Source organism: Moschus berezovskii, chromosome 22, assembly GCF_049115385.1.
Source record: "Moschus berezovskii isolate FMDL1 chromosome 22, NW_MosBer_1.0, whole genome shotgun sequence".
Taxonomy (NCBI): Eukaryota; Metazoa; Chordata; class Mammalia; order Artiodactyla; family Moschidae; genus Moschus; species Moschus berezovskii.
In genome coordinates, this window is record NC_142481.1 from 1,980,379 (window position 1) to 2,006,052 (window position 25,674).

The 25,674-nt window shown below is 47.8% G+C and overlaps 1 protein-coding gene across 2 annotated transcripts; it reads right to left on the reverse strand.

Annotated features, from left to right (window-relative positions):
- Positions 1-1,106: 1,106 nt before the first annotated feature.
- LOC129546006 (olfactory receptor 6Z7-like) lies at positions 1,107-23,163 on the reverse strand. Of its 2 annotated transcripts, none has more exons than XM_055410671.2 (2): positions 23,077-23,163; positions 1,107-2,814 (listed from the first exon to the last, which is right to left on the reverse strand). In XM_055410671.2, the coding sequence occupies exon 2, from the start codon at positions 2,812-2,814 to the stop codon at positions 1,876-1,878; it is 939 nt and encodes a 312-aa protein (XP_055266646.2). In that variant the 5' UTR covers positions 23,077-23,163; the 3' UTR covers positions 1,107-1,875. The 2 variants fall into 2 exon arrangements, with proteins under 2 accessions (XP_055266646.2, XP_055266645.2); XM_055410670.2 differs by lacking the exon at positions 23,077-23,163 and adding an exon at positions 7,990-8,119.
- Positions 23,164-25,674: the final 2,511 nt, after the last annotated feature.

The following is a 25,674-nucleotide window of genomic DNA, read 5'->3' on the forward strand; positions in this document are numbered from 1 at the left end:
ATAAGGAGTTTGTTCCCTCACCTGATGGCTGAAAGACAGCAGGTACAGATCCCTTCTTGCTGACACTGTACCCAAAGAAGGCTCTGGTGTTCAGGCAGGTTGGGCTCCTGCCCAGAGGGAGAGATGCCAACGAACAGAGGAATGACCTTTCAGTCCAGCTTGGAAGGATTTGCTCCTGGTCTTGAGCGAGGCACCCACCCCAACAACCATCCCACCCTTGTTTCTCTCCGTTGTTCTGGTTGCTCTGACTTGCTAAGGTGACTGCCCTCACAGTGAGAAGGAGGCGGGCGTAAGCTGGCGCTCTTGACCTCAGAGACTTCCCCGATCTCTGTGGATTTGGAGAAGAGGAATCTTTTTTTTTTTTTTTTGATAGCTTTGCAGAGGCTTAAGGGGAGGAGAGGACTTACCAGGTGGTGCTGGTGATAAAGAAGCCACCTGCCAGTGCAAGAGATGTAAGAGACTCAGGTTAGATCCCTGGGTCGGGAAGATCCCCTAAAGGAGGGCATGGCAACCCCCTCCAGTATTCTTGCCTGGTGAATCCCATGGACAGAGGAACATGGGGGGCTACAGTCCATGGGGTTGCAGGGGTAGACATGACTGAAGCGACAGCGCACACACACACGAGGAGAGTCAGCCTCAGACCCACCCTTAGTTGAGGCCATCGCACATTCACAGCTGCCTTCCCAAATGCCTAGCCCTGCGCCTGGAGCCTGGAGTATAAAGATGGGTAAGAGGGGCTTCCCTGGTGGTCCAGTGGTTAAGACTCCGCCATCCAATGCAGGGAGCACGGCTTCCATCCCTCATCTGGAAACTAAGTTCCCTCATGCCATGGGGTGCAGCCAAAAATTTTTAAAAAACAAAGATGAATGAGAAACTGCTCCTGCCTTCAGTGAATCAATCCTAGGGTGCATGTTAGCATGGAAACACATGTTCACAACTTGCTCTGAGAAGCACCAAGGTATCTGAAGAGCAGAGAAAATGGTCTTCCGCTTCATTATACACCTGTAAACTTAAAAGTTAATTTAAAAAAATACAAAAGTATTTCATACTATATTTGTTTTATTTTTAACTTAACATATATATATGAACCAAATATCCATGTCAAAACATACAAATTGATTTCTTTTTAATAGCCTAATGCTTATCTTAGAATGAATGTGCTATTTTTAATCTATGCACTGGATGGACATGTAGGCTGTTTCCTATTATTTTTCTTTACAAGCAAAGATCCAATGAATGTCCTTGTACTTATCTATTTCTACTTGTGGGGACATATAGACACATTTAGGAAATAAATATTCGTCAATATTCCCTTAATAAAACTGATGAGATGGTTAGATTTACTTTCCTGGTTTACTCATAAAGTGAAGCATCTTGTCATGAGGGTCACCAGCCCTTATCAGTCATCTTTGATGATCTACTTTCTCATAGACAATGTTCACGTTTCTCTTGGGTAGCTACAATTTTGTCACGGATTGCTTCAAACTCATATATATATATATATATATATATATAAAGGCTTCCTGGATAGACTTAATATATATTAACAGTATAGAATCTTCCTGTAATACAGGAGACCTGGATTCGATCCCTGGGTCAGGAAGATCCCCTGAAGAAAGAAATGGCAACCCACTCCAGTATTCTTGCCTGGACAATTCCATGGACAGAGGAGCCTGAGGGGCTACAGTCCGTGGGGTCGCAAAGAGTCAGACATGACTGAGCAGTTAACACTTTCACTTTCTTTGTGAGAAATAATGAGAAGTGAGAAATTTATTCCTTCAGTATGTACCTTGCTGTTTCAATATCCCTTAAGGTGTTTCAAGCCATGAGAAAATGTAAATTAGTAGATATGGTGTTAATATCCCAAGACCAGGATCAAGTCCAGCGGAGAGTTCTGAACAGGGCTGCGTGAACCTCCCTGTTCCGCAGGCAGTAGATGACCGGATTGCACATGGGTGTGGCCACCGTGTAGATGACCGACAGCACCTTGTTGAGGTCCATGGATCTGATGCGGCTGGGGCGGCAGTAGATGAAGAGGGCTGCCGAGTAGAAGATGCCCACCACCACCAGGTGGGAGGCGCAGGTGGAGAAGGCCTTGCGCCGGGCGGCGGCCGAAGGCATGCGGAGCACCGTCGCCCCGATGGCCGAGTAGGAGGCCAGGGCGACCAGCAGCGTCCCACAGAAGATGACGATGGCAGAGAGGAAGTCCACCAGCTCGGTCAGGGCCACGTGGGTGCAGGACAGGTTGAGCAGTGGGGAGACGTCACAGAAGAATTGGTTGAGGGTGTTGGGGCCGCAGTAGGACAGGTTGGCGATGCATGTTGTCTTGGCCACCGAGACCAGCAGCCCACCAAGCCACGAGGTGCCGGCCAAGCCCAGGCAGACCTGGGGCCGCATGAGCAGCAGGTAATGCAGTGGGCGGCAGATGGCCACATAACGGTCATAAGCCATGGAGGCCAGGAGGGTGCACTCTGTGCAGATGAGGACGATGAAGAAGAAGAGTTGGGTCATGCAGGCTGTGAAGGACACGTGGTAGGGTCCCGTCCGCAGCCCCACGAGCAGGCTGGGCATGGTCACGGACACATAGCACATCTCCAGGCAGCTCAGGTTGCCCAGGAAGAAGTACATGGGCTTGTGGAGCTCAGTGTGGCTGCAGACGAGGAAGACAATGAGGGAGTTCTCCAGGAGGGTCAGCAGGTAGAGGATCAGGAAGATGACAAACAGGACTTCCCTTGTTTCTGGGCTCGTGGACAAGCCCAGCAGGATGAATTCCTGGACCCTTGTCATGTTGCCCAAATCCAGGGACCTCTCCATCTGCAGAGAGACAAAACGTATCTACATCCTGATTCCTGCAAAGACACATAGTATACAATATTGGGAATATGTTCACAGTGTATTGGGAACTGAGACACTGGCAAAACCAAATTCTCTTGGAAATGGGCTGTTATGAAGAGAGATGCTGTAGATTTGTGAGCCAGAAATCAGGCATAGAAGGAATATACCTCAACATAATAAAAGCCATATATGATAAACCCACAGCAAACATTAACCTCAATGGTGAAAAACTGAAAGCATTTCCCCTAAAGTCAAGAACAACACAAGAGTGCCCACTCTCACCACTACTATTCAACATAGTTTTGGAAGTTTTAGCCACTGCCATCAGAAAAGTAAAAGAAATAAAAGCAATCCAGATTGGAAAAGAAGTAAAACTCTCACTGTTTGCAGATGACATGATCCTCTGCATAGAAAACCCTAAAGACTCTACCAGAAAATTACTGGAGCTAATCAACGAATATAGTAAACTTGCAGGATATAAAATTAATACACAGAAATCCCTTGCATTCCCATACACTAAACTGTACATGGAACAACAGACTGGTTCCAAATAGGAAAAGGAGTTCGTCAAGGTTGTATATTGTTACCCTGCTTATTTAACTTATATCCAGAGTACATCAAGAGAAATGCTGGGCTGGAAGAAGCACAAGCTGGAATCAAGATTGCTGGGAGAAATATCAATAACCTCAGATATGCAGATGACACCACCCTTATGGCAGAAAGTGAAGAGGAACTCAAAAGCCTCTTGAGGAAAGTGAAAGAGGAGAGTGAAAAGGTTGGCTTGAAGCTCAACATTCAGAAAACAAAGATCGTGGCATCTGGTCCCATCACTTCATGGGAAATAGATGGGAAAACAGTGGAAACAGTGTCAGACTTTATTTTTTGGGCTCCAAAATCACTGAGGATGCTGATTGCCGCTATGAAATTAAAAGACGCTTACTCCTTGGAAGGAAAGTTATGACCTAGTAACCTAGATAGTATATTAAAAAGCAGAGATATTACTTTGCCAACAAAGGTCCGTTTAGTCAAGGCTATAGTTTTTCCCGTGGTCATTATGGATGTGAGAGTTGGACCGTGAAGAAAGCTGATCGCCGAAGAATTGATGCTTTTTAACTGTGGTGCTAGAGAAGAGTCTTGAGAGTCCCTTGGACTGCAAGGAGATCCAACCAGTCCATTCTAAAGGAGATCAGTCCTGGGTGTTCATTGGAAGGACTGACGCTAAAGCTGAAACTCCAGTACTTTGGCCACCTCATGTGACGAGTTGACTCATTGGAAAAGACTCTGATGCTGGGAAGGATTTGGGGCGGGAGGAGACGGGGACGACAGAGAATGAGATGGCTGGATGGCATCACCGACTCGATGGAGATGAGTTTGAGTGAACTCCGGGAGTTGGTGATGGACAGGGAGGCCTGGTGTGCTGTGATTCATGGGGTCGCAAAGAGTCGGACACGACTGAGTGACTGAACTGAACTGAATTGAACAATGAGAAAACAGAAAGAGAAATTAAGGAAACAATTCCATTCACCATTGTAACAAAAAGAATAAAATACTTAGGAATAAATCTACCTAAAGAAATGAAACACCTACATATAGAAAACTATAAAACACTGATGAAAGAAATCAAAGAGGACACAAATAGATGGAGAAATATACCATGTTCTTGGATCGGAAGAATCAATATAGTGAAAATGAGTATACTACTCAAAGCAATCTATAGATTCAATGCAATCCCTATCAAGCTACCAACGGTATTTTTCACAGGACTATAACAAATAATGTCACAATTTGTGTGGAAATACAAAAAAACCTCAAATAGCCAAAGCAATCTTGAGAAAGAAGAATGGAACTGGAGGAATCAACCTGCCTGACTTCAGGCTCTACTACAAAGCTACAGTCTTCAAGACAGTATGGTACTGGCACAAAGACAGAAATATAGATCAATGGAACAAAAGAGAAGGCCCAGAGATAAATCCACACACCTATAGACACCTTATCTTTGACAAAGGAGGCGAGAATATACAATGGAGAAAAGATAATCTCTTTAACAAGTGGTGCTGAGAAAACTGTTCAACCACTTGTGAAAGAATGAAACTAGAACACTTTCTAAGAACATACACAAAAATAAACTCAAAATGGATTAAAGATCTAAATGTAAGACCAGAAACTGTAAAATTCCTAGAGGAAAACAGGCAAAACATTTTCTGACAGAAATCACACCACCTCCCAGAGTAATGGAAATAAAAGCAAAAATAAACAAATGGGACCTAATTAAACTTAAAAGCTTTTGCACAACAAAGGAAACTATAAGCAAGGAGAAAAGACAGCCTTCAGAATGGGAGAAAATAATAGCAAATGAAGCAACTGACAAAGAATTAATCTCAAAAATATACAAGCAGCTCACAGTTCAATACCAGAAAAATAAATGACCCAATCAAAAAATGGGCCAAAGAACTAAACAGACATTTCTCCAAAGAAGACATACAGATTGCTAACAAAACATGAAAAGATGTTCAACATCACTCATAATCAGAGAATGCAAATCAAAACCACAATGAGGTACCATCTCACACTGGTCAGAATGGCTGCTATCAAAAAGTCTACAAACAATAAATGCTGGAGAGGGTGTGGAGAAAAGGGAACCCTCTTACACTGTTGGTGGGAATGCAAACGAGTACAGTCACTATGGAGAACAGTGTGGAGATTCCTTTAAAAACTGGAAACAGAACTGCCATATGACCCAGCGATCCCACTTTTGGGCATACACACTGAGGAAACCAGAATTGAAAGAGACACGTGTACCCCAATGTTCATCACAGCACTGTTTATAATAGCCAGGACATGGAAGCAACCTAGATGTCCATATGCAGACAAATGGATAAGAAAGCTGTGGTACATATACACAGTGGAATATTACTCAGCTATTAAAAAGAAGGCATTTGAATCAGTTCTAATGAGGTGGATGAAACTGGAGACTATTATACAGAGTGAAGTAAGTCAGAAAGAAAAACACCAATACAGTATATTAACGCATATATATGGAATTTAGAAAGATGGTAATGATGACCCTATATGTGAGACAGCAAGAGACACAGATGTATAGAACAGACTTTTGGATTCTGTGGGAGAAGGCGAGGGTTGGGTGATGAGAGAATAGCATTGAAACATGTATATTATCATATGTGAAACAGATCACCAGTCCACGTTCGATGCATGAGACAGGGCGCTCAGGGTTGGTGCACTGGGATGACCCTGAGGGATGGGATGGGAAGGGAGGTGGGAGGGGGGTTCAGGATGGGGACACATGTACACCGTGTGGCTGATTCATGTCAACAGATGGCAAAAACCACTACAATGTTGTAATTCAGTTCAGTTCAGTTCAGTTCAGTCGCTCAGTCGTGTCCGACTCTTTGCGACCCCATGAATCACAGCACGCCAGGCCTCCCTGTCCATCACCAACTCCCGGAGCTCACTCAAACTCATGTCCACAGAGTCGGTGATGCCATCCAGCCATCTCATTCTCGGTCGTCCCTTCTTCTCCCGCCCCCAACCTTTCCCAGCATCAGAGTCTTTTCCAGTGAGTCAGTTCGTCACATGAGGTGGCCAAAGTATTGCAGTTTCAGCTTCAGCATCAGTCCCTCCAATGAACACCCAGGATCGATCTCCCTTAGAATCGACTGGTTGGATCTCCTTGCGGTACAAGGGACTCTCAAGAGTCTTCTCCAACACCACAGTTCAAAAGCATCAATTCTTCGGCGATCAGTCTTCTTCACAGTCCAACTCTCACATCCATAATTAGCCTCCAATTAAAATAAATAAATAAATTTTAAAAATAAAATACTCTTTCCACCAAAAAAAAAAAAAAACTCTACCAACAGTAAATGGTGGAGAGGTTTTGGGGAAAAGTGAATTCTCCTATATTGATGCTGGCAATGTAAATTAACAGCCAGAACAGAGGACAGTGTGGAGATTTCTTAAGCAAGGGAAAAGTGAATAAAATTACATCTCTCCCTAACCTTATACAGAAAAGAAACTCCAAATATATTAAAGAGCTAAATGGAGGGGTGGATACTCTAAACTTCTTGAGGAAAATATGGGCAGAACAGGTGTTGAAATCAATCACAGCAACCTCTTGGTTTCACTCTTAGAAAAATGAAAAATAACAAAACTCAACAAAAGTAACCTCAAAAGCTTTTGCACAGCAAGGGAAATTCTAAATGAAAGAAAAAGACAACCCTCAAATGGGGGAAAATGGTTATGATAAAATTTAAGAACAATTTATTCATCTCCAAACAACCAAATAGTTCATTCAGCTCAGTATCATAAAACAATCAACTCAATAGAAAAATAGGCCAGAGATCTAAATAGACCTTTGTCTTAAAAAAGCATCCAGATGGCCATAAAGCCCATGAAAGATGCTCAGTGTCACTGTTAGAGAAATGGCAATCAAAACAGCAGCAACATTTCAACTCACACTCTTCAGAATGGCCATTCTCTGAAAGATATGCAAAGATTCAGTGCTGCCGAGGGTGAGGGGAATAGGGAATCTGCCTACAGTGTGGGCGGGGAGGGAAATGGGTGGGTGCAGCCAGGAAGGAAAACAGTATGGAGATTCTTTAAAACAGTAAATGTAGAGCCACCACACGATCTGGCAAGCCACCCCTTGCCTTAGATCCAGAGAAAATAACATATGTAAAATGATACTTGCAACTCTATTTTCAAGGCAGCACTATTGACAATATTTAATAGACAGCATCAACCAAAATGTCCATGAATAGAAAAATGAAGAGTAACCGGTCCATCTACATACGGACTTAGAAAATGCATTTATGATAATTAAAAGGTAGGGGAAGGGAGACATTAAGAGGTTGGGATTAACACATATACACTAACTATTATCAAAGATAGTCCTAAAGGACCTACTGAAGAGCACAAGAAATTCTACTGAACACACCGAGAGAACCTATATGGGAAAAGACCCACCAAAAAAACGTAATAGATACACATCTGTGAGAACTGAATCGATTAAGTTCCTGTAAACCCAAAATAAACAGAACAACAGAAATCAAGTATACTCCAAAGGGGGAAAATAACCCAAATTACTAAAAAAAAAAAAAAAACACATGGCACAAGAACTGAAAACATCTCTTAACTGACCTCTTCATATTCACCAGCCAGGAGGACAGAGGGAGATCTTCATCCTCAATAAAGATCCTCGGGTAGGTCTTGGAGAAAGTTTCAAAATAGGGCAGATGGTAAGAGGCCACTCTGGAGGATCAGTTTTACTCACACTGCTTAAAAAAAATTATTGGAAAAATTTCACCTCCTGAAATCTTAGAGAAATGCAAATCAAAATTATAGTGAGGTATCACCTCTCACCGACCAATGACCAGAAACACTAAACACAGAGTTACTACCTGTCCAGCCAGCCTACTCCTTGCCTTAGATCCCAGGAAAATCATTATTTAAAATGATACTTGCACCCCTATTTTCAGGGCAGCACTACTGACAATGTCCAGAGTATCAACCTATTTCAGCTGAAAATGACACCTAAAAGTTGAAGCGTCAAAACCTCTGTCTCCAGACGGAGCACTCCCCATGGCTTGGCTTCTAAATTTAACTGGTTCCTTAGGCTCCCTGCTGGCTCAGATGGTAAAGAATCTGCCTGCAATGCAGGAGACCCAGGTTTGATCCCTGGGTTGGGAAGATCCCCTGGAGGAAGAAATGGCAACCCATTCCAGGATTCTTGCCTGGAGAATACCATGGACAGAGGAGCCTGGCGGGCTGCAGTCCATGGGGTCACGAAGAGTCAGACATGACTGAGCAACGACCACTTTCACTTTCTTAGACTCTCAGAATTTCTTCATTAAGGAGTCCCCCAAGCCTTTCTAACTCACTCCGCATTAAACTCAAATCAGCTTTGATTCTTCTGTCATCCTCATCTCAATAGGTAAACAATGTTTTTATCAGGTTAATGTGAAAATTACCTGAAACTCACCTTAGCCCCCACTGCCAACCACAACCAGTTACTTTCCAAGGCTTATAGATTTCAACCCCTATACATGTCTCAAGTCAATCACCTTTTCCTGTTTAATCTATCCCTTCATTTCTACGCTGAAAATCAGAAAAAATTATTATGGCTCAGGTCCTGTCTTTGAAGGTCTGATTTTCATGGCAGGAGAAATAATTATTTCATTCCTTTTCCATACGCCTTCCATGGGTGCCCTATCTACTTTTATTGAGTTGATTATTAATTCAGTAATGGGCTTCTCTGGTGGTCCACTGGTAGAGTCTGCCTGCCAGTGCAGGAGACAAAGGTTAGAATCCTGGGTCGGGAAGATCCCCGGGATCTTCGGGAGGAGGGGATGGCAACCCACTCCAATATTCTTGCCTGAAGAATTCCATGGACAGGGAAGCCTGGCAGACTACAGTCCATGGGGGTCCAAAAAAGTCAGACGTGACTGATCAGCTAACACTTTCAAGAATACATGAGTGAAGAAGAAAGATACAGTCCGTATCTGCAGTGTGCTGACTTGTGAGAAAAACATAATGAAGAAAAAAAGCCAATAAAAGGCAAAGCCATTTTGAAGGGATTAAGGTTGTGCTCAAGTGTATGAAGGGCCCTGAGATAAGGCACTGGGGATTACAAAAGCTAAAATGGTCAACGGTGTAATGTATAAGCTGAGAGGCCCCCACATCAGAACAGATGGGCACAGCATTCTGAGCAAAGGAATCGCAGTTGCAAATGTGCAGTGTCTCATGTCCTTCAATGACTTGCCATGGACCAGGCCTTCCCAGCCCTTCCCCACAGTGACCACTGTTTTGCACAACACTAAGTGACCCCGTCAATAGAAGACAGTTTGCAAGGAGCCACTTGGCCATTCTCTCTTCAACCAACACCAGCCAGATGATATTCAAAATTGCAGCTGCCATATTTGGTCCCAAGGCCTTTTGTGATCTGACAACCGTCACTTCAATGTTCTTACCTATGATCAGAGGCAGTCTCTCTCCATTCTCATTAGTAATAGGCATTGTATTTTACCACCATCTCAAGGTTTAAAAAAATCAAGTCAGTGTCACTCTAACCTCTGACACCTTATCCTTAGACCTTCTTTTGAGGCAACCCCCTGACCAGTCTCTTGGGGGATCCTGAAGAAATAGATCTTGGTTCTGTCTTTGTTTTGTTTGGCTGTGCTGGGTCTTTGTTGGGGCATGCCGGCTTTTCTTGCTCTGGAGCTTGGGCTTCCTGGCCCCGAGTCATGTGAGATCTTAGTTCCCTGACCAGGAATCGAACCCACGTCCCCTAATTGGAAAGCAGGTTCTTTACCACTGGACCACCAGGGAGGTCCCAAGAAATAGATCTTGTCATCACCATCATTTGTAGGTGCATGGCCCCGATAAACATGACGAGCAACATACTAAACATACATTCTGCATCCTGAATGTTCACTAATAACATGTCTTGAAGCTGATTCTGTATCAGCCTCGAGCTGACCTCATCCCTTTAAAAGCTGCAGAATAGTTGCCGGTGTGACAGCGTTGTAACCACCAGTTCCACAGGAGGTATCTCACAAGGTGTCCCAAGACATCGTGAAGATCATGATGAGAGCAGGTCCGATCTGTCTGTTCAGTCCTCAGATCCCAGCAAAGTGTCTGGGGGTGACGACTGTGGTGTGATGAAGATGAGTGAACCAACAGGGAACGCTAACAGGTAGCTTGAGTGCAAAGATGACAGTGCGTTTGGGCTTCACCCTCTAGGTAACGTGCATGCAGGCAGAAGAAACCTCTGGTGGAGGTTTTGGATTTATTTAACATACACTGGGGTTTCCCTGGTGGCACGGCAGTAAAGAACCTGCCTGCCGATGCAGGAGACATGGGTTCGATCCCTGCTCTGGGAAGATCCCACCTGCCACAGAGCAACTAAGCACACATGTCCCAGTGATGGAACCTGTGCTCTAGAGCCCAGGAACTGCAAGCTACTGAAGCCCCAGCACCCTCAAGCCCATGCTCTGCAACAGGAGAAGCCCCCACGGTGAGAAGCCGTGCACCGCACCTAGAGAGTAGACCCTGCTCATCGCAACTACAGAAAGTCCGAGCACAGCACCAAAGAGCCAGCACAGCTAAATATAAATGAAGAACTGTTTCAGAAACGCGATGCTGATGAACACACGTCCCCACATTTATTCAGTGCTTCCTGTACAGCAGCCCCGGCAGCAGGAACGTCCGTGTGTTAACTCGTGTATTCTTCACAAAACCCCGTAGGGTTTAGAACTTCTAACAGTACCTGGTGGGGAAAGATTGCATCGGGCCCTAGAAGGGAATGTGTCTATTTCAGTGGGCTTCAGAGTTATAGGTGGAAATAGGCTTTACTAAACAAAGTCTGAATTCCAAGGTAATTTCCGATAATTAGATGGGGGGCACGTAATCTGGCTATGTTAGTTCTCACCATGAGGGACTTGACCCTAGAAGACGCTGTTTGAACAGAGACGTAGAGGGTGGGAGGGTTTGTAGGTGCACAGAGCTGAGGGGAGCAGCCCCGCGGGCAGAAAGGACAGCGAGCGCCAAGAGCCTAGAGTGACAGATGTCAGTTGTCATGGGTCCTGAGGAGGTCTTTGAAGCTGGGCTCAGTGGGCAAATATTCTACAGGGATGTAAGATACAGAGCTCAAAGTTCCACACGTATGTAGACCTATTTATGTCAGTCGGGGCACATCTGGCAATTTTAGAGGCTGGACAAGGATTCAGTAGCCATCATGAAGATTATAGTGAGCTGGGCTGTGGTGTTCTCGATTGCAGATGTACCATGCCCATTTATTCACACTTCCCAGGGCTCTCACGTTCATGCTCAACAAATGTTGTTCAGTCGCTCAGTCATATGCAACTGTTTTGGGACCCCACGGACTGTAGCTCCCCAGGCTCCTCCATCCATAGGATTCTCCAGGCAAGAATACTGGAGTGGGTAGCCATTCTTTTCTCCAGGGGATCTTCCCGACCGAGGGACCAAACCTGTGTCTCCTGCATTACAGGCAGATTCTATACCACTGAGCCCCCTGGGAAGCCCATGCTCAATGAATAACACTGCTTATAATTGTTCATAGAGCCGTTAGGCTTCGTAAATTGTTCATGAATGTGCAACTTGTTTGTCTAGGAAAAAACACATTGAAATATAACTGGAAGCACAGTTGAGGCTATTTGCATTAACTCTCTTTAAGAAAAGTTTAGAGTGTATTAAGACACTGACATTTAGAATGCATGAACTTCCATGTAAGAAGCTTCATCTTTGTCTCCTGAGGCTTCTGTTTATCTCTGAAGAAAACAGAAATGTTCCATTTGCTAATTGTATCTACTGAAGGAATATCATATCTTCAGGGTAACTCAGACTTATAAATTGTGGCAATTACTAGCAAAAGAAACGAATCCACTTTAGACCAAAACACAGAGAAGCAGAAGATGAGGATGGAGAGGTAGGGAAGGAGCGGTCAGCACGAACCCCTTCGGAAATCAGGCTTTTACAGTTGTCTGTCCCAAGTAACAATGCAGCGGTGGTCATAGCCACCCTCCCTAATTTAGGACTTCAGGTTAGCCAGAATGCCCACGGATAATTTACAGAGAAACTATAAACACGCCCAACAAAGCTTCATGTTAGTATCCTGAATCCCAGAACTAGAGTATTCAGAGACTATTCCATCCCCCCAAATATTTTTATTCATGGATTGTTTTTAACACCTATGCTAGTTTTGAAGGAAACATGATATTGAATAAGAACTTACTTTCAGAAGAATTCAGGCCACAGTGTTTTCTGCCTCCGTTCCCTCCTTGCATATTCTACTTAACCTCTTCAAGCCTGTCTTATGTTATTCAAATTAAAAGTAATTGCTGACCCCTTGAACAATATAATGTCTATGCTGTAGAAAAAAGGGCAGTAGTGTGTGGCAGTTAAGCTTGGTCTGAGAGGTTAAACCCAGAACTGGTTTCAAATTCTATTGTCCAGAATGAAATTTGGACTTTCTCTCATTCATTGGAAAGCTCTTTTTCTACTATTTTAGCCATGCCACATGGCATGTGGCATCTTAGTTCTCCAACCAGGGATCAAACCCATGCCCCTTGCAGTGGAAGTGTGTTGTCTTAACCACTGGACCACCAAGGACGTCACATAAAATTGGCTCTTGACTGGTAGGAATTTTTGATAGTATATATTTTTTTACTTTTTACTTTGTATTGGGGTATAGTCGATTAGCAGTGTTGTGGTTTCAGGTGAACAGCAAAGAGACTCAACCATACATATTTATGTATCCATTCTCCCCCCGCAAAGCCCCTTCCCTCTTGATAGTATTTCATTCCACTTCACTTCATGCATATTTATTAAGTAAGGGCTTTGTGCAAAGAAGCAGTACAGCACAAGTGGTAGATGTAAGGACATGAATGAACCTGGGTTTTAGCCTCAAAGTGTTCGAGAATTTTCCATCATGTAACTCTAGAAATGTTACTTTATCCGTCAACACCACCTCTGTAATTTGGGAGCTATGGTCTTTCCCTTATCATTAATAAATTGTATATACTAGTAGACACTACATGCAAGACCTCTGGGGGATGGTAGGACATAGTGGTCCAGAGCAAGGACTTTGAAGTCAGACAGACACGAGTAACAAGACATCTCTTGGTCTCTCCTGGTAGCTCAGTGGTAAAGAATCCGCCTGTCAGTGCAGGAGACAGGGGTTCGATCCCCGGTCCAGGAGGCTCCCACGTGCCTTGGGGCAGCTAAGCCCATGAGCCACAGCTACTGAGCCTGTGCTCAGCACCCAGAAGCCGCAAGGAAAGAAGCCCAGGCACTGTAACTAGAGGGTGGCCCCTGTTTGCCACAGCCAGAGGAAAAGCCCTCAAAGCAGTGGAGACCCAGCATGGCCAAAAAGAGAGAGAGAAACCCAAGACATCCTCTGTACTAACAGTCTCATCTTCAACAAGCCAGCGGACCCATCTGTGCCTTGTGAATTAGTGTGAGATATGGAGGTAACCCCTGAGCGAGGGTTAAATCAGTTAACACATCTAAAGTATCTCAAGTCAGTACCTGGTACAGCTTGGGTGTTCTGTAAGAGAAAGTTTCTTTCTGGGGTCTCTTCTCCTCACCCCCAAAGGATAGCGTGGGGTCTCTTTATTCAATGGCTAAAGGATAAAGAGGTCCAGATTCCTTCTTGCTGATGCTGAACCTGGAAGAGGATCTGGTTCCAGGCGGACAGGGCTCCTGCCCAGAGGAGGAGACATCGAGGACTGGAGGAAGTGCCGCTCAGTCCATCACAGGAGGATCTGGTCCTGAGCAAGGCGCCCGCTGTTTCCACCCTTGCTTGTCTTTGCAGGTCTGGATCCTCTGAGCTGCTGGCATGGTGAGAGGGAGGCAGGCTTAACCTGGAGCTCCGGACCACAGAGACCTTCCACGGTCTCTGTGGATTCGGAGAAGACACAGAGAGGAGAACGCTTTTTACAGACACTCTGAGAGGCCTGGAGGGAGGAGGAGCAAAGGAGAGTCAGCCTCAGAGCCTCCATTAGTCCAGGCTGTTGGGTGCAGACTGATGTCTTCCCAGATCACAGGCCCTTCGCTTAGATCCTGGAGCAGAGAGATGAGTGAGAAACTCTTCCTTCTATAAAACTAGAGCCCATCAATGGTCGTCTATGACCTGAAAACTTCTCTGATATGTCTATATTTTTTAAAATCCCTTTTTAACTGATACTTTAGTTTTTATTTATTTATTTCGGCTACACTGAGAAGCATGAGGGATCTTAGTTCCTAGACCAGGGATCAAATCCGGGCCCCGGGTGGTGGGAGCAAGGAGTCCTAACCACTGGACCTCCAGCGAGTTCCCCATATTTTAATAAAATTCTTAATGAGCTTGAGAGAAGAAATAAAGTAACTTACATGCCACGATAGTTATTGGAAATGAAGTCAGTAAATAAGGTCACTAACAGACTGAACGTCAACCCAAAGTGGGTTCAATGAGAAGGGAATTTGTTGGTTCATGTAAGAGGAACTCCAAAGGGTGGAGCAGCCTCCAGGCATACCTGGACCCCGGAACTCAACAAAGTCATTAGCTCCGCATCTTTCTCCTCCCTGCCATTGATTCTGACTTTCTTTGCACTGAGTTCATCATCAAGAAGGGACTCACCCACTAAAGAGTAGGTAGTTGCTGACATCTTCAAGCTTACATCTTTTTGAAAATGTTTTATTGATGTATTTAATACTTGTAAAAAAATTAATTTCTTTTAACTGGAGGATGATTCCTTGGCAATATTCTGACGGTTTTCGCCGTACATCCACATGGATCAGCCACGGGCACACATGTGTCCCCTCCCTCCTGAGCCCCCTCCCACTGTCCTCCCTGCCCATCCCTCCAGCCTGTCACAGAGCACTGGCTTTGGGTTCCCTGCGTCAGACATCAAACTCCCCCTGGCTGTCTATCTTACATATAGTTATGTATATGTTTCAGTGCTATTCTCTCAAATCACCCCACCCTCTCCTTCTCCCACTGTCCGAAAGTCTGATCTTTATGTCTGTGACTCCTTTGCTGCTCTGCAGGTAGGGTCATCGGTAATTCTTTAAAAAAAAAAAAATTCATTGGTGTGTGTGTGTGTGTGTGTGTGTGTGTGCGCTTGGGCTTCCCACGTGGTGCTAGTGATACAGAATTCACCTGCCAATGCAGGAGACACCAGAGACTCAGATTCAATGCCTGGGTCAGGAAGATTCCCTGGAGGAGGGCATGGCAACCCAGTCCAGTATTCTTGCCTGGAGAATCTAATGGACAGAGACACCTGGCGGGCTACAGTTCATAGGGTTGCAAAGAGTTGGACGTGACTAAAGTCACTTAGCATACATGCATGCGTGTGTGCTCAGTCATGTCCAACTCTCCGTCATAACTCGACCCCGTGGACTGTAGCCTTCCAGGCTCCTGTATCCATGGGATTCTCCAGGCAAGAATACGGGGGTGGGCTGCCATTTCCTTCTCCAGGGACCTTCCTGACCCAGGGATTGAATCTGCATCTCTTGCACTGGCAAGTGGAATCCTTCCTGGAGTAGAGCTGATGTGCTGTGTTAGTAATTCTGTGTCAGTTTCAGGCGCACTGCCAAGTGAATCAATAATACATAGACATATATCTACTCTCTCATAGACTCTTTTCCCATCTAGGCCATTAGAGTACTGAGTAGAGTTCCCTGTGCTCTACAGCGAGAAGGAAATTATTAGCCCTTATTAGTTATACAAACTTACATCTTCACCCTCCAGGTCTCTGAGTAGAGAAGTTTGAATAAAAGTCTCCATGTCGGGCTCTCCTATACAATGTCACGAACCTCCGTCCATAGTTCATCAGGCACTCTGTCTATCAGATCTAGTCCCTTAAATCTATTTCTCACTTCCACTGTATAATCATAAGGGATTTAAGTCATACCTGAATGGTCTAGTGGTTTTCCCTACTTTATTCAATTTAAGTCTGAATTTGGCAATAAGGAGTTCATGACCTGAGCCACAGTCAGCTCCCGGTCTTGTTTTTGCTGACTGTATAGAGCTTCTCCTCCTTTGGTTGCAAAGAATATAATCAAAGAATATAAGAAGTGAAGTGAAAAGCAAAGGAGAAAAGGAAAGATATACCCATTTGAATGCCGAGTTCTAAAGAATAGCAAGGAGAGATAAGAAAGCCTTCCTCAGTAATCAGTGAAAAGAAATAGAAGAAAACAATAAAATGGGAAAGACTACAGATCTCTTCAAGACAATTAGAGATACCAAAGGGAACATTTCATGCAAAGATGGGCTCAATAAAGGACAGAAATGGTATGGACCTGACAGAAGCAGAAGATATGGCAAGAATACACAGAAGAACTGTACAAAAAAGATCTTCATGACCCAGATAATCATGATGGTGTGATCACTCACCTAGAGCCAGACATCCTGGAATGCGAAGTCAAGTAGGCCTTAGAAAGCATCACTACGAACAAAGCTAGTGGAGGTCCAGTTGAGCTATTTCAGATCCTAAAAGACGATGCTATGAAAGTGCTGCACTCAATATGTTAGCAAATTTGGAAAACTCAGCAGTGGCCACAGGACTGGAAAATGTCAGTCTTCATCCCAATCCCAAAGAAAGCCATTGCCAAAGAATGCTCAAACTACCGTACAATTGCACTCATCTCACACACTAGTAAAGTAATGCTCAAAATTCTCCAAGCCAGGCTTCAGCAATACGTGAACCATGAAATTCCAGATGTTCAGGCTGGTTTTAGAAAAGGCAGAGGAACCAGAGATCAAATTGCCAACATCCACTGGATCTTCGAAAAAGCAAGAGAGTTCCAGAAAAACATCTATTTCTGCTTTATTGACTATGCCAAAGACTTTGACTGTGTGGATCACCATAAACTGTGCAAAATTCTTCAAGAGATGGGAATACCAGACCACCTGACCTGCCTCTTGAGAAATCTGTGTGCAGGTCAGAAAGTAACAGAACAGGACATGGAACAACAGACTGGTTCCAAATAGGAAAAGGAGTTCGTCGAGGCTGTATATGATCACCCTGCTTATTTAACTTACATGCAGAGTACATCATGCAAATGCCGGGCTGGATGAAGCAAAAGCTGGAATCAAGATTGCTGGGAGAAATATCAGTAACCTCAGATATGCAGATGACACCACCCTTATGGCAGAAAGCCAAGAAGAACTAAACCTCCTGATGAAAGTGAAATAAGAGAGTGAAAAAGTTGGCTTAAAGCTCAACATTCAAAACACTAAGATCATGGCATCCAGTCCCATCATTTCATGGTAAACAGATGGGGAAACAGTGGAAACAATGACAGACTTTAATTTGGGGGGCTCCAAAATCACTGCAGATGGTGACTGCAGCCATGAAATTAAAAGATGCTTACTCCTTGCGAGGAAAGTTATGACCAACCTAGACAGCATATTAAAAAGCAGAGACTTTACTTTGTCAACAAAGGTCTGTCTAGTCAAGGCTATGGTTTTTCCAGTAGTCATGTATGGATGTGAGAGTTGGACTATAAAGAAAGCTGAGCACCAAAGAATTGATGCTTTTGAACTACGGTGTTGGAGAAGACTCTTGAGAGTCCCTTGGACTGCATGGAGATCCAACCAGTCCATCCTATAGATCAGTCCTGGGTGTTCATTGGAAGGACTGATGTTGAAGCTGAAACTCCAATCCTTTGGCTACCTGATGTGAAGAGCTGACTCATTGGAAAAGACCCTGATGCTGGGAAAGATTGAAGGCAGGAAGAGAAGGGGAAAAGAGAGGATGAGATGGTTAGATGGCATCACCGACTCAACGAGCCTGAGTTTGAGTGAACTCTGGGAGTTGCTGATGGACAGGGAGGCCTGGCGTGCTGCGGTTCATGGGGCTGCAAAGAGTCGGACTCGACTGAGCGACTGAACTGACTACACTATAAGGCTCTCTGAAGTAGATTCTAATGCTCCCAGTTCCTCACTCTTCCCTATATCAAGATTATCTGTTAAGTAACTTCACTGTTCCTCCCCAAGATAGTACGTACTTCCTTCCCCCACGAATCTGACTTTGGCCATGGGACCTGCAAGGAGATCAAACCAGTCAATCCTAAAGGAAATCAACCCTGATTGTTCATTGGAAGGAGTGATGCTGAAGCTGAAGTTCCAATACTTTGGCCACCTGATGCAAGGAATCTACTCATTGGAAAAGACCCTGATGCTGGGAAAGATTGAAGGCAGGGGGAGAAGAGGGTGACGGAGGACGAGATGCTTGGATGGCATCACCAACTCGATGGACATGAATCTGAGCAAATCCTGGGAGACAGTGGAGGACAGAGGAGCCTGGCATGCTATGTCCATGGGGTCACAAACTTAGCAACTGAACAACAATGTGACCTTACCAAAGCTTTGAAATTCCATCCCCCAGTTGGGATCTTCTCACTCAGCTATTGAAATGAGAAAACTCACGCGTGAGCTAGTCCTCTGGTCCTAGAATATGGATGGAAAGGGTAAAGCAGAGTGTCTCTAACAAGCCAGGCCCATGTCAGTCAGCACTCATTCATTTGCACAAGCAAGCCTGACCAAGACCAGAAGAACCATTCAAATGACCCCACAAGACATTAGCTAACCCCTCAGCTGACTGAAGACTCTTGAGGACAAATGACTGTTTTAAGACACTACATTTTTAGGGTGGTTTGTTACACAGCAGTTTTGTGCCAGTCACTGACTGATACACTCTAATTGACCCAAATTAGATTCATTTGCCCACCACTATCAAATATCGTGAGCACTCGGTCATGTGCCTTTTCTTGGACAGAAAGGTGAAATCTGCACCATTATGACTTTGAGGAAAAGTTACACTTCCCAGAAAAATAAAAGTGCATCACATATCTGTACACAGATCGTCAGCAAAGTCAGACATTGACAATTCCTGACTCTGAAATGTGATCCTGAAAAGCTCATTCCTGGAATCCAAGCCCCTGGTAAGGACAGCACACTCGCCCCAAGGCAGCCTTCACCTCCTTGTTTCGAAGGCTGTAGATGAGGAAATGAGGTCACCAGGGTGGAGGAATGGGACACCACTTGCTTGCTCTCAGGGGAGTAGCTGGCCCTGGGTCGTGGGTGGATGACCCCTGTTGTGCCATAAAATAGAACTACTGCAACAAGATGGGAGGCACTTGTGGACAGGGCCGCTGGCATCGGAGCACAGTGGCCAGAATCTTGGCGTAGGATGTGTCTATCAGAAAGAGGGGAACCATGACTGGCACTGTGGCCACCAGCGCATCATCCTGGAAGACTCTGGTGTCTGCACACACCGGGCTCGGTAGACAGGCAATGTCACAGCAGTATTGGGCACTGGGGGCTTGCTGAAGGGGAAGCTGACAGCTGGATGGTGAGGACCAGTGATGCGGGGACTCTGGCCAGCCAGCAGGCAGAGCCGTGGGCTTGCGATGGCCCCAGAGTGCAGGTGCCTACAGACGGCCACACAGCACCTCAGGCCACGGAGGTCAGGAGCCCCTCACCCAAGACACAGGACAGCACCGGAGCAGCTGCAGGGCACAGCCCACGGGGACACGCCACCCCAGGCCACAGCAGGGCTGGCAGCAGCCGGGGTGTGACCTGCAGTGGAGGCAGGTCTCCAGCAGGGCTGGCTGGCATAGCAAGAAGGACCAGGGTGCGCGCAGGGCAGGGAGGACAGGTGCCCAGCAGTGTGAGCAGGGACACAGGTGGGGAGGGCGCGGCAAGTGGCGGGGCCAGCGTGGGCATGTGAGCAGAGCCCGGCGGGGTGATGTCGCCAGCACGGCCCTGGTTGGCTCGGTGGTCATGGGTTGGGGGTGGGGGGGGCAGGCCGCCGGCACAGACCCAGAGGAATGAAGGGGCCTGGGGGAGGGAAGAGGGAAGGAAAAACTGTAGTCCCTTCAGTCATGTCCGACTCTCTGCGACCCAGTGGACTGTAGCCCTCCAGGCTCCTCTATCCATGGGATTCTCCAGGCAAGAATACTGGAGTGGGTTGCCATTTCCTCCTCCAGGGGATCTTCCCCACCCAGGGATCGAACCTGTATCTCTTATGTCTCCTGCATTGGCAGGTGGGTTCTTTACCACTAGTGCCAACTGGGAAGCCCAGGGAGAGGGTCTTACTAAAGGGAGAATCTAACTAGACAGGTTGGTAGACAAAACAGGGTTGGTTTTGTTATTATTGTTGTTTTGAGATTTAATGCTTTTAACAACCTCTTTTATATTAGCTTTTTTAAAGATAATATAATGGATCAAACTTCTAAATTGTACGTTTGAACCAAATTGAAATTTCTTATTTAAGGTGACAGTAAATTTTATTATTCTCTATGAGCTGATATTCCAGGTGTTGTTAGAATTTCAAAGCATTCTGTGACTTCAAAGAGGTCAAATTGCTAAATTGGATGCTTGCACACCCACAAGCAGGACCCGCCTTGCACACTCAGTGAACATGGGGTGAGACCCAAGGGCCTTACCAAGGCCGGGTGGCCCTGGCTGGCCTGGGTCCACACCTCTCGGACTCTACACCCCTGAGCTCCATCCTCAGTGCCTGGTCGGGCTTCAGGGCCTTTGCACTGCTGTCCTGCCAATGAAATAAGCTTCCCCTGGTACATGCACCATGCATGCATGCTAAGTCCTTTCAGTCCTGTCCAACTCTCTGCAACCCCACGGACTGTAGCCGACAGGCTCCTCTGTCCATGGGAGTCTCCAGGCAAGAATGCTGGAGTGGGTTGCCATGCCCTCCTCCAGGGGATCTTCCAGACCCAGGGAGCGAACCCACCTCTCTCAAGTCTCCTGCATTGGCAGAGGGGTTCTTTACCACTAGCGCCACCTGGTGTTTGCCCCACTGCCTCCCTTTTACAGGGTCCCTTGTGAACCGGTTCATGGCCACCTCTCCAGGACCCCCACCTCCCTCTGGTCTTGCTCTCTAAGTCCAGCTTCAGAGACTTCATGACCAGGAACTTGCCCTTCCTGCTCACCTCAGGGCCTTCGCACTTGCTCTTCCCTCCACTTGAGGCGCTGCTCCCCTTTGTTGTTGTTTGTTTTTACTTTATTTGTGCTCACAGCCAGGTAAGACCTTAGTTCCGCAACGAGGGATCGCCTGTGGCCTGCAGCGGAAGCTGGGCGTCCTAACCACTGGACTGCCATGGGCGCCCCGGGTCAGTCTTTTATCCTATGTCAAGGGTCAGCAAACTGTGGCCCTTTGCCCATTGTCTACGGTCCTTAAGCCAAAAAAATAAAATGATCTTCGCATTATTAAATGATTGGAAACAAAATTAGAAGAAGAGTAATAGTTTGGGAATGGTGAGCATTTATATAAAATTCAAATTTCAACATTCCTGAGGAGCCTGGTAGGCTACAGTTCATGGGGTTGCAAAGAGTCAGACAGGACTGAGCGACTTCACTTTCACTTTCAAAGAGCTTTTAAGGGGGCAACAGAAGATGAGATGGTTGGATGGCATCACCCACTCAATGAACGTGAGTTTGAGCAAACTCTGGGAGATGGTGATGGACACGGAAGCCTGGTGCTGCAGTCCATGGGGTCGCAAAGAGTCCCTCACGACCTAGAGATGGAATAGCAGCAGAGAGTTTTTGGCGAATGCAGCCCTATTCATCCGTGGATGTCTGTGGCTTCCAGGCTGTGACGGCAGAGCTGAGCAGTAGCAACAGAGAACATTTAGCTGGCAAGGCTGAAAATGTTTGCTCTCTGGCCCTCTACAGAAACGTCGGTGGCCCTGACCTGTGCCCAGCGGGTCCCTCGAGGCTGAACGCACCAAAACGCGCAGAGATTGGGAGGGACAGAGTGGGGCGCGCAAGATCACAGAGCCACGCGTCGGAGCCAGGAGCGGGCTCCCGGCCCAGTGTCCGCGTGTCCCCAGGGTCGGCCCAGCGCAGCGCGTGACTCCCCCGGGGCCGGGCCAGGGCCGAGCGGGCCGCCGCGTGCACCTCGCGGTTCCGAAAGCTGTCGATGAGCAGGTTCAGGACGGGCGTGACGACGAGACAGAGAACAACCACCCGCTTGTGGCACTCGGTGGGGGGCTCGGCGGGGCGCAGGGCCAGGGCGGTACCCGTGCCGTCGAGGAGCCCCAGCGCGGCCAGGTGGGAACCGCAGGGGGACAGCGCCTGGAGGCGACTCTGGGCGGAGGACAGGCGGCCCACGGCCGCCGGGATGGAGGCGGAGGAGGCGAGGACGAAAGCGAAAGGGCCCGCGGTGTCGGCGCCCGCGGTCCTCGGCGCGGCGGGCAGCGCGCAGGAGAAGCGGTCCACCCGGGGCCTCCCGGGGCAGAGGCGCCATCCCGGCCAGGAGGAGGGCCTCGCGGCGGCCCGGGGAGAGGCCCACGGGGAGCTGCGCCCCGCCGCGCGCCGGAGACAGGGGGGCCCGGCCGGCCCGCACGTGCGCCGGAGCCCGCGGGAGCGGGGCGCTCACCCAGGCCGTGGCCAGGTGGGCGGGCGGTACACGGGCCGGTGCGGCCGCTGTTGCGGGGCGATGAGCCCCAGCAGGGCGCCGTCGCCCAGCGCCGCGGCCACGTAGGCCGCCAGGAGCGCCCAGGCTGCCGGGAGTGCCGTCCGCAGCAAGCGCCACGGCAGGAAGTCCGAGGTCCCCGCCTGGTTCCCGGCGGCCCGGCCCCTCCCGGGGGAGACCGGGAACCCTGAGGCTCCCCCGTGGCCCCGGAGGGGCTGAGGGGCTGGGCGCCGGGCCTCTCCCTGGGCCTCTTTGCTCCGCGCTCTCTCCCGCCCCGTCCGCTCACCTGCTTTTCTGGCCCTGTCCTCCCATCGCATCCCCGCCTGGGCTCCTCTCCCGGGTCGCTGGTTTCCCCTCTCGGTCTCCCCCCTTCCTCCGGCCTTGATTGCTCTCCGTTTCTCTGCCCTCCCTTGCCTTCCGGTTCCCTGCTTTATTCATCTCTCTGCCTCCCTCCTGCGCAAGCCTGATAAGAATGAGGGTTGGTCCGCGCTTTTAAGGAGGCGATACACACGTGTCGCCCCTCTTGCCCCCCTTGCTCTCCCGCACTCACAGTCGCCACACTTGTCGACTTCCTTCTCTCCCTGTGGACTTCTCCATCTCCTGGGCTCTTCCTGCACCCCGTCATTCCTTCCACTCCATCTTCTTCTCCTCATCCTTCCAGACTTTTCCTCTGGCGCCGCCCTCCTCCTACCAGCAGCTGAGGTCCAGCCGTGGTGGGGACAACCAAGCCCGCCCGGGACTCTGTTCCTCCTCCCTCAGCACCAGGGCGGGGAATGGCCGAGCACAGGGTGGACAGTGAGCAGAGGGGACCCCTGGCCTGTCTCCCCGGCAGGACCTCTGCAAGTCTCACGCCCTGAGGAGGAGGAGAATCCTTGCTGTAACTATCTGGGAACAGAGCATACGAGGCAGAGAACACAGCAAGTGCAAAGCAAATGCAAAGCGCCAAGGAATGTGCTTGGTTGGCGCAACAGACAGAATACCAGTGGCAGAGTGTTGTCATGAAATTAAAAGACGCTTACTCCTTGGAAGGAAAGTTATGACTAACCTAGACAGCATATTAAAAAGCAGAGACATCACTTTGTCAACAAAGATCCTTCTCGTCAAGGCTATGGTTTTCCAGTAGTCATGTATGAATGTGAGAGTTGGACTATAAAGAAAGCTGAGCGCAGAAAAATTGATGCTTTTGAACTGTGGTGTTGAAGAGTCTGAGAGTCCCTTGGACTGCAACAAGATCCAACCAGTCCATCTTAAAGATCAGTCCCGGGTGTTCATTGGAAGGACCTGAAACTTCAGTCCTTTGGCCACCTGATGCAAAGAGCTGACTCACTGGAAAAGACCCTGATGCTGGGAAAGATTGAGGTCAGGAGGAGAAGGGGATAACAGAGGATGAAGTGGTTGGATGGCATCACCGACTCAATGGACATGGGTTTGGGTGGACTTCAGGAGCTGGTGAAGGACAGGGAGGCCTGGCGTGCTGGCGGTTCATGGGGTCGCAAAGAGTCAGAGACGACTGAGCGACTGAACTGAACTGAACTGAGCGTTGTCAGTAAAGGGAAGGGCGACATGAACCGAGATAGAAGGTGGACCCTGTAGGGACCAGCAGACTGGACAGAAAAGGCGCCCAGAGGACACGAGATCGATCTGTAAAACCTAAGGCAGCTGGAGAAAAGTTGCGGATTCTAGTCTTGCAGTGAGGATGGGTCTTATGCATGCACTACGCGCACAGCTGTGCTTACAGCTGGACCACTGAAATGAACCTGAAATTAAGAATACTTGTTCTCCAGACTTTTGGACACAGTGGGGGAAAGAGAGAGTGGGACAAACTGAAAGAGTAGCACTGACATATATGCGCTGTGTGTGTGTGTCCTCGGTCGTGTCTGACTCCTTGTGACCCCAGGGACTGCAGCCCGCCAGGCTCCTCTGTCCATGGGATTCTCCAGGCAAGAACACTGGAGTGGGTTGCCATTTCCTTTCCCAGGGGATCTTTACCATCTGAGCCACCAGAGAAGCCCAAAGCCATTATACTCCAATTCAAAAAAAGAAACCCTGTTCTCCAAACACTCCCAGATTTTGGAATGGAACTGATATTTTGGACTTATTGTGTTTTTAGGGGTTTGAGAGTCCAAAAAAAAAAAAAGACTGTCTCCAACAGGCAGTTGTATGCCTGATTCTGGAGGCTGGGAAAGTTGATGAGTGGAGACTGAGGTTCGAGATGATCAGACGCCCTCACATCTGAAGACCTTCTGAAGCCATGGGTGCGGTGAGTCCTAGCAGGAGAGGTGCCTGCTGTCGTGTGTGCCTTCAGTGTCATGAAAGTCTTCAAAGAGGGGACACTGTGCCCGCCAATGCCGCCCTCCCACACACACTCACACAGCTTTGTTTATCGGAGTCTCTGGAGCACAAAACCCCATGCATACCTGTGAGTGCCCCCAAATTCCGCAGCCTCCCACATACCCACCTCCTTCCTCCTTAGGCAGCATCGAAGCTCCAAGTCCCCACCGCAGGGCAGGCCTCCGGTTCCAGGACCAAGGATGGCCTCTGTGTCTGGGTTCCTGGTGCCCGAGCTCAGACGCAGAGGAAGGTGGCCAGACGTCCAGACCGGCCTCCTTGCAGGAAGAATTAAAGCCCACTGACTGGCTCCTCGGAGAACCTTGTCACCCAGGACTGGAGGAAGCACAGACTTGCTGCGCCCAGCCGCCGGGCAGGGCTCCGGGCAGCGCCCCTTCCCCATAGACCCCCTCGGTCTTGGGCCATCGCTCCTGACACTTCAGGGGAGACCTCGGCACAAGAGCACCAGCTCCCCTGGGCTCTGCGGGGAACCCGCCTGCCCTCCCTGGAAGGGAGCTGTGCTTCTTTCTTTGTCTTTTGTAATCCCCCCACCACT

Coding starts and splice junctions, on each gene's coding strand:
- LOC129546006 (XM_055410671.2), bottom strand. CDS start 2,814: ATGGAGAGGTCCCTGGATTTGGGCAACATGACAAGGGTCCAGGAATTC.